General features: G+C 41.3%; 1 protein-coding gene across 15 annotated transcripts in view; it reads right to left on the bottom strand.

Annotated features, from left to right (window-relative positions):
* The window catches only part of R3hdm2 (R3H domain containing 2), a 119,032-nt gene that overhangs the window by 45,036 nt on the left and 64,480 nt on the right, over positions 1–9,516 (bottom strand). For all 15 annotated transcript variants that reach the window (XM_026784610.1, XM_026784609.1, XM_026784613.1 and 12 more), the window contains 3 exons: positions 8,011–8,209; positions 2,057–2,098; positions 1,288–1,374 (listed from right to left, as the gene is read on the bottom strand). In XM_026784610.1, the coding sequence (XP_026640411.1) occupies positions 1,288–1,374; positions 2,057–2,098; positions 8,011–8,175 (294 nt within the window). In that variant the 5' untranslated portion in view covers positions 8,176–8,209. The remainder of the gene's footprint in view (positions 1–1,287; positions 1,375–2,056; positions 2,099–8,010; positions 8,210–9,516) is intronic.

Raw genomic sequence — 9,516 nt, 5'->3', positions numbered from 1 at the left:
TTATGTGATCTTTTGGTGTCCAATTTCTTGAGTTCTTTGTATATTTTGGAGATGAGACTTCTGTCTGATGTGGGGTTAGTGAAGATCTTTTCCCATTCTGTTGGCTGTTGTTTTGTCTTGTTGACCATGCCCTTTGCTTTACAGAAGCTTTTCAGTTCCAGGAGATCCCATTTATTAATTGTTTCTCTCAGTGTCTGTGCTGCTGGGGTTATATTTAGGAAGTGGTACCCTGTGTCAGTGCATTCAAGTGTACTTCACACTTTCTCTTCTATAAGGTTCAGTGTGGCTGGCTTTATGTTGAGGTCTTTGATCCATTTGGACTTGAGTTTTGTGCATGGTGATAGATATGGGTCTATTTTCATTCTTCTACATGTTAATACCCTGTTATGCCAAACTTAATCTTATAGAAGAGTATATGTTGTTAATTACATTGGATTTTTGTTCCACCAAGTGTACAGAGGGCAACCTTTTCCTGTCGGACATTACAGATGAAGCTGCACTGGCTATACTTGTAAGAACTGGAAGGCAAGCCAAGCAATGATGGTGTGTGCCTTTCATCTCAGCACTTGGGAGGCAGAGGCAGGTGGATCTCTGTGAGTTCAAGGCCAGCCTGGTCTACAGAGGGAGTTCCAAGATAGCCAGGACTACACAGAGGTACCCTGTCTAAAAAAAACCAAAAGAAAAAAAAAAGAAGAAGAACTGGATGGTAATAGGTAGATCACTGAAGTGGAAGGGTGTGGCAGAAAACCTTTCAGCCCTGGGTCATCTGCCACATGAGCAAGATACCAAGACTCACACTGCCCACTGTCACCATGTAATACCACAAGAGCTTTTCTTTCCTTTTATGATTTTATTTCTATTTTATGTACATTGGTGTTTTGCCTGTATGTCTGTGTGAGGGTGTCATAATCTCAGGAACTGGAGCTACAGACAGGTGTGAGTTGTCATGTGGATGCTGGGAATCTAAACAGGATCCTCTAGAAAGCAGCCAGTGCTTTTATTCACTGACGTATCTCTTCAGTCCCAAAGAGCTTTTCTTTAAAGTATCCTTTCACGCAAGTCTTGGTGGTGCAGGTCTGTAATTCTAACACGCAGGAGGCAGTGGTAGGGGCTGGAGTATCAAAGTCATCTCTGGCTACATAAAGAGTTTGAGGCTACTTGAGATATGTAAGACCCTGTCTCAAAACAACATAACTTTCTTCCTTGATTTCAAGGTCCGATGTCTACGCTGTAATTGCTCTTATGTTTTACCCGACAACTGCCATACTCAGGTTGGAAAAGACCTACCTGGGCATCTAATGGCCCATCAGCAAATGGAGTGGAGGATTCCTCACACACTGCGAGACTGCGTACCAACTTGAGCTTGGAATTAGACTGAAAAACATAACAAACACCAAAAATACAGTTCATATATATTCCTTTGGTGAATATTTAGAAAATACCTTCTTAGATTCCATTACTTGCAGTTCCTAATAAGTAGTACTGTTGTTCTTTTTTAAAGGTTCTAACTATGTACCTCTAGCTGTCCTGGGGGAGAATTTCGTAAATATTAAAACTCATACAGACAACCATTCTCCTAGGGAAGCCAGGAGTGAGCAGAGAAATCAGTATAAACCCTCAGGCTCCATGGAGTCTTTTCAGGCATTGTTTCAGGTTCAGATATAGACTAGACCTGAATAGGAGCGAAAAGAGACAGACTTTTCAGTAGGAAATGTATGTAAATATGCATGCAACATTAAAGTGGTGATGGTGCGTGCCTTAAGGGAGGCAGAGGCAGGCAGATCCGTGCTGAGTTCCAGGACAGCCTGGTCTACAGAGCAAGTTCCAGGACAGCCAGGGCTACATACAGAGAAACCTTGTCTAGAAAAACAAACAAAAAAGTACATGCAACTATGTTCACACAGTGTGTGATGGATGCTCATGACTGAGATATAAAAGGCAGGCAAGAACGCTCTGCCTATATGTAATCTGAGAACCCAGATACCACCAAAACACACGCTTACAAAATGTGTAACAAACGAAGTTAGAAAGTAAGAGGTGGAAGAAGAGCTCTCACCTTGGCTCTTTTCCTGGCATGACCATGGCTGGATGTCCGCCTCTGTTAGAAAAGGATTAAAAAAAAAACAGGAAAGGTGGGGAGATCAATCCTTCTAAGCAATGCACATTAACAACAGCAACAGCATACTCATTATTAACTGGTGTTAACTGTCATTATACTATGGTGAAAATCATTTGGTGTGGTTGTTGCCCAATTCTAACTCCATACAGAATTGATCTTGTATCCCCCTCTACTTTCAAAGCACCATTCACCATGAAACAAAGAATAAAATGAAAATAATTTCCTAGGTTATTTTGTACATTGATGAAAGTCTTAGACAAATCATGGAATCCTCTCCTGACTGTATGCACTGCCAGAGCATGAAATGTTTTTTCTTGTAAGCTTGCTCACAGAAGTCTATTTAATCCATAATGGAAATAAAATATGATTCCTCAGTGTCTTTCTCTCATTTTGAGACAGGGTCTCACATACCCTAGGCTGGCCTTGAACTACCGGCATCCATTAACATGCCTGGCTTATGTAGCACTGGAGATCAAACTCAGAACTATGTGCATGCTGGTCAGGTGCTCTACTAAGTGAGCTATGTTGCTAGCTCCCTCCCTCCATTTCTTTTTTGACAGGGTCCCACTAAGTAGTCTAATCTACCCTAGAATTTCACTCCTCCTGCCTCAACCTCTCAAGCAATGGAATTATAGGTGTGTGCAACTATACCCAGGTATAACATTCTTATTTCTTAAAATGTTTTAATTTGATTTTTTTTATGTGTAAAAGTGTTTTTCCTGCATGTATGTCTGTGCACCACATGTGTGTGTAGTATGCATGGACACCAGGAAAGGGCATCAGATCCCTTGGAACTAGAACTGAAGACATTTGTGGGCTGCAATGTGGGTTCTGAGAATCAAACCTGGGTCCTGGAAAATCAGCCAGTGCTCTTAACTGCTAAGTTGTCTGTCTCTCCAGTCCCAATAACGTTTTTTTTTTTTAATTACATTTTACTGTGTGTGTGTGTGTGTGTGTTTGTGTGTGTGTGTGTACATGAGCACCATGACATGTAGTGGCAGCAAGTGGACAACTTACAGGAGTTGTCTGTGTTCTTCTACCATGTGGGTTTCAGAGATCAAAATTAGAGCACTTTTGCCTGCTGAGCCATGTCCTTCCTGGCCCGTAACATATTTCTAGGACAACACATCTAAGCTGGGCGGTGGTGGCACACGCCTTTAATCCCAGCACTTGGGAGGCAGAGGCAGGCAGATCTCTGTGAGTTCGAGACCAGCCTGGTCTACAAGAGCTAGTTCCAGGACAGGCTCCAAAACCACAGAGAAACCCTGTCTCGAAAAAAAAAATAGGACAACACATCTAGAGTTCCGAGTTGATATACCCATAACATCTGTCCCTGTAGTTGCAGAAATGAAATGGAGAGTCTTCCTTCCCTATGTATCCCCCTGGCCCATTTTTGGTTTGTTTTTATGAGATAGGGTCTTTACATGGCCCTGGCTGTACTAGAACCCATCATGTAAACTAAGATGGTGTCAAACTCAGAGATCCACCTGCCTCTGCCTCCTGAGCAATGCTTCCCTTCTAAAACAAGAAATTCTCCTAGTTCTAAGCTTCCCAGTGGTGGTCTAGTAGCCTCTTTGGGTAAGAAATGTGGTATAAGACAGGATAAAAACAAAGAACATGGGAGACAGGGATAAGCACTCCAAAACAAAGAGAGAGAACGTGGATATGGAGTATGGCATCAGCAGAGGAAGAGGAAGGATGATGCTGGAGGCAGGTGTGGAGGCAAACAAACAAGTAAGTACCTGTTAAGATTTCTGAGCATGTGAGAAGTCATCATGGGGCTTTGAGGAAGGGTTAGGGTAAAGAAAAAACTGAGGCTGGAAGATGGGGGAGGTCAGACAAGACAGAGGCAGAATATCAGCATGGTCTTGGTGAGGTAAGGATTTCTCTTTCTTTTGTCCTCTTTACAAGTTAAACAACTCTGCCGCAGCACAAAGTGGAGAAATGGGATGGTGGGTGAGGGTAAGAAATGCTGGGAAAACTAGTCAGTGGAGAGGCCTTCTGCGACGAGGGAGGATGGGCAGTGCACAACACAGAGCAGTATTTCTGCCCTTTCGAGGAGGTAAACTTACAAACGGCATGAACATTCAAAAGGTATAACAGTTAAATACTGAGTACTTTCATATTTTCCCTGCAAATACTTGACCAGGTTCCTTCCTCAATAGTCTATCAGTACTGAATTTCTTTTAAATTTATCTATGGACTTGTGTGTGTGTGTGTGTGTGTGTGTGTGTGTGTGTGTGTGTGTGTGTATAAGCTTACTATAAATATATATACTGAAAAAATCAGTTATATACACTACTCTGAACTTTATGATTAAACTAACTTTCACAGATATCATTCCACAGAATATATATTGGTTTTTGTTTTTTCCATTGTGTGGCTATGCTACAGTTTATTTTTTACCAACCCCTTTAATTATATATTATTAGGATGTTTCTAATTTTTACTAGTACAAACAGTGACCATGTTTTTGAGTCTATCCATTAACACAGTAGATCAATGGTCCATTTTACAATCTTTCTAAAGTGCTGCTAAACTGCCTTTCAACTTGTATAAGTGTCTATCTCTACTAATAATATATGCATCTATTCCCCATAATGAAGCAAACCCAGGTTAAAGCCTAACAAATATCAGGCACCAGGCAGAGAAGGCATATACACAATCACACTTTCCTAGAACTTTTCAACTCTCATTTCTGAAACAGATAATACTGAAGCACAAAATGCTAGAAGTAATGGCTGGAGTTAAAGGGCTAAGTCATATGATGAAGAATATGAGACCTAGCCTCAAGCAGTAAGATACACAGAAAGCTTGAAGAGAATTAATATAATCAGTTCCTTATTTCACAATCATTTTTCTAAAGCAGCAGAACAGCTGAACCCAAAGGGATTATAAATATAAAGGCAGAAAGTCCAATTAAGAGGCCATCCTCAGATGGTTATTAATACAGCACACTTGAGTATGTGTTAACATAATAGCTTACCCATTCTAAAAAGAATCTCAGAACCCTCATTTTGTACCATTAAATCTCCCTGTAAAATCTGTTCTGAATTCCAATAACCAATTCCCAAAATACATGTTACATGGCCCAAATAAAAAAACCTCTTCTCTTTTAAACTTTTCGGCTTCAACTCAGAACAAGGACTTCTTTGACAGCACCAGTCAGTTCACTGGGAAGACCAAAGAAGAAAGAGGGAGAGAAGCAGGAGGAGAGGAAGTGTTTTCATTGCTGCTGAAAGAACATGGCTGAAAACCAGAAGAGGACAGAGGGCGTCCTAAGGAACTGCTAAGGGATCCAGGGTGTGTAGACAAGAGCTCCACCTCCTCTGGCGGGAGCAGAAGGAGTCAGGTGAGAAGGGGAGCAGGGTCTTCAACCTTACAAACTATTCGTATATCAAGATACAGATATTTTTTAACAAGAAGAGTGCCTCCTAGGGAATATAAAACCTAAAATGCTCTTTCTTTACTGTCTATCTTTAAGAAGTATACACAACAGGAGTTCAAAAGATAATTGTCTCCTAAAAACAAATAACTCAGATCTAATAGTTCATTTAATTATTATCTTTCATGTAATCTTGACAGCATATAATTAAACACTCATCACGTATCTGTCCTGCATATTTAAGATTCATTCTTGGTATCAGTGGAGGCTGGAGTACATTTGGAACTGTGGCAAACTGTCTCCACATACTCTGGAAGGATGGGTGGGGAATGACCATCGACATATATAAGAAAACAGAGAGAAAAGTATCCAGGACACAGATCTGGCAAACTAACAGGGAAGACAATAGAAGAGCAGACAGCTGGAGAACAAGTGTCTTAGGGAGTTGTCGAACTTTAATTTGTCCCTTTATGTTGCTGTTGCTTTAATATTTAAAAGAGGCAAGGCCTATGTGAATTAAGTTGTCTTGAAAAATTATGCTTTGAGTTTCTAGGCCTTCTAAACTGAAATTCCAGTTTTAATCAGGCTTTTGATAGAGTTAATACTTATCTTGCAGGCTTATAATAAAAGACTAATCTCATCCTTGGGCATGAAACGAAGGATTCACAGAAACTGAGCTTGTGTAACAGAAGAAAACTAGAGTAACCACAGAGAAAAGAGCTCTTTAACAGGCTAGCTAGACAAGGCTCAGAATACACTGGGCATGGTGCTACAAGCCTTTAATTCCAGGCAGAGGCAGGCGAACTGCTGTGACTTGAAGGCCAGCCCAGTATCTTTCTGTGACTGTCCTGGAACTCACTCTGTAGACCAGCTTTGTGGCAAATGCCTTTAACCACTGAACTATTTCACCATCCTCTTATGACTTGGTAAATGTGTTTATATGCAACTTTTTGTTTTGTTTAAAGCAGTGTCATACGTAGCCTGAACAGGCCAGCTTGACCCTCCTGTTTCTGCCTTTTAAATGCTGGGAATACAGGTGTGCACCATGTACTTGTTGCTCTTGTAGAAGACCCCGGTTCGGTTTCCAGCATGGACATGGACACTAACAACTGTGTTTAACTCCAGTCCTAGAGTCTTCTGGCCTCTGGAGACAGAGTACAGTATGAGGACAAACACATAGACAAAACACTATACCATCTAGCTATATCTGTATCTGTCTATCCATATATCTAACTGTATATCAAGATGGTTCTGGGCATGGTAGCAGCACACAGCTGTAATCCTAGCACTTTGAAGGGTGAACTTCAAGCTTAGACTTGACTACATATCAAGTTTGAAGGTCAGCTTGAACTACATGAAATCCTGTTTTAAAAGCACTAAAAATAGTCCCGGCAGTGGTGGCACACGCCTTTAATCCTAGCACTCAGGAGCCAGAGGCAGATGGATATGAGTCCGAGGCCAGCCTGGTCTGCAGAGTGAGTTGCAGGACAGTCAGAGCTACACAGAGAAACTCTGTCCAAAACACAAAACCAAACAACAAAAAACACTAAACAAAATAAGCAAATAAATAAAAAATCCAAGTGTAGGTTGTCCCTCGTGCTGAGTGGAGTACAGCCACCCCAATGGCCTGGCCCAGGAGAGTGCACCGTGTATCTCAGTGGGGGTCTGCTTTTTAGTTGCAAATCTAAGCTGCAGAGTAATTAACTGGTAGAGATAACACCCGTATCTTCTCATTGCTTGGGGATGCTGCCTTAAATGCAGTAGATCCCCTCCCTTTGAGGTAGAGCAGTAGTTCTCAACCTGTGGGTCACAACACCTTTGGGGTCGCTATCAGATCTCCTGCATAATAGATATTTATATTAATATTCATAACAGTAGCAAAATTACAATTATGAAGTAGCAACAAAATAATTTTGTGGTTGGGGGTCCTCATGTTGTGGTGAGAACTACTTCATCAGCTGACCCGTTGCCAACTGAGAAATTTTCCTTTCTTCTTTTTCTTTGATTTTGTTTGTTTTGTTCTGTCTTGTTCACTATGACTGTCTAAAACTCTCTATGTAGATCATAATGGCCTCAAACTCAAGAGATCCATTTGCCTGTCTCTGTACACTATGATTAAAGGTGGGCTTGAGGCAGAGGAGGGCCCAGTCCACTGTGGACCGTGCCATTTCTAGACAGGCAGGCCTTGGCTGTACAAGAACGATACTGAAAGAGTCAGTAAGCAGCCTTCTTTCACAAGTCCATGGTTTCTGCTTGAGGTACTGCTGGAGGCTCCCTCAACAATAAACTGTAACCTGTCCGCTGAAATAAACCCTTTCCTCCTCAACTACTTTTTGTTAAACGTTTTATCACAGCAACCAAAAGCAAAGCAGGACACAATGGAGCAAGACTACGCCTGGCTCTGGGTTAAGTTTCTGGAGAGCTCATACCAGAAATCGATAGATTCCGACCATTTTCTACTTCTCTTCAAGCTAAGGACTACAAACAGCACACACTCACTCCTTACCTGTGTCTCCTGGCGCAAACCAGTATCTTCACCCTCTTTCTCAACTTCTTCCTTACTTGGAGTTTTAGTTATAAATTTGTTTTTGCTTACAGATTCTTCCACCAGTTTTTTTTCTGATTCTTTCATTATCTCCAGAGTCTCCTGAGTAGTGTGACTGTTAGACATGTTCTGCAGAGGACACAGCAGTTTCTATGGGCTCCTGAGAAACACCAAAGGCAACAGATGAGAGGTACAGCTTCAGACACACACACACACTCACGCACATACACACACACTCACGCGCACACACACACATATACACACACACGCACACACACACACTCACGCACACGCACACACACAGAGAGTCAGCAGTTTCCCTACAACCTAGAAAAAATTCCTCTGGTAAACACCACCTTTGGATTAATTTCTTTTATTTTATCATTTAACTAATTTTATTTATTTGTTTGTTTGTTTGTTTATTTATATTTGTTTTGAGGCAGGGTTTCTCTTTGGCCCTGGCTGTCCTGGGCCTGTAGACCAGGCCTTGAACTCAGAGAGATCGTACTGCCTCTGCCTCTGAGTCCTGGGTTTAAAAGTGTGTATTAACCACACCCAGCTTTCTTTTCTTATCTTCTTAACTTCATAGCTCTCCCTCTCTCTCCATCACCCCTGGCCAGATGTGGTGTGCTTCCCATCACTTCAAATTAAACTGTATTTTCTAGATAAAGTATTTTCTAGGTGCTGCAGACCAAACCCAGACCTCACTCGTGCTAAACACATATTCTATCACTGAACAAGTAGCCACATGCATTTTCTAGAATTTCACAGGAATAAAATCACGCTGTCTAGGCAATTTTCCTCAGCATAATTATTTTGATATTCACCAGAGTTCGGTTCTAAAGCAATTTAAGATGAATTCTGAGTTCTCTTGGCACTTTATATGCTGTCAGCTACAGAATCTGCTCATATTTTCAGCTGTATTATTAAATCACTAGATTCTTTCTAGAATAACGTATCATAAAGCTCTATTCATCACCAGAAACACCCTTCTTTAACAAAAGGGAGAACTACCTCCCACAGCTACGACAAACCAAAAATTGTTAGCAACTTCAAGATACAGACTATTAAAAAGCAGCTCAATCACCCAGCAGCACAGCATCTTACAGTCTTCCTTTCACACAGCTGAAAGTGCACTACAAGAGAAGAACTTTCTAACCATCTGTCCTCCAAAAAGATTTATTACCTTCCTGGAGCAGGAGAAAATCTTAGCTTTGCTATTCACTGTTCGGTTCAGTCAATCTACTGCCTCCCAAGGACATAGATTTTATATGACTAGGGTGGCTTCTCATCACGTACTGTCACTGCCTGGGAAATATCTGGTTCCTGTAGATTCTCAAAGTGATCTAAGAGAATGCTCTATAGATAGATCCACATCTTTTTCTTTTTTTTTGGTTTTTCGAGACAGGGTTTCTCTGTGGTTTTGGAGCCTGTCCTGGAACTAGCTCTTGTAGACCAGGCTGGTCT

This window comes from Microtus ochrogaster, chromosome 24 (genome assembly GCF_000317375.1).
Source record: "Microtus ochrogaster isolate Prairie Vole_2 chromosome 24, MicOch1.0, whole genome shotgun sequence".
Classification (NCBI taxonomy): Eukaryota; Metazoa; Chordata; class Mammalia; order Rodentia; family Cricetidae; genus Microtus; species Microtus ochrogaster.
Note: the sequence above shows the minus strand (reverse complement) of the source record. Positions and strands in the feature narration are given on the sequence as shown.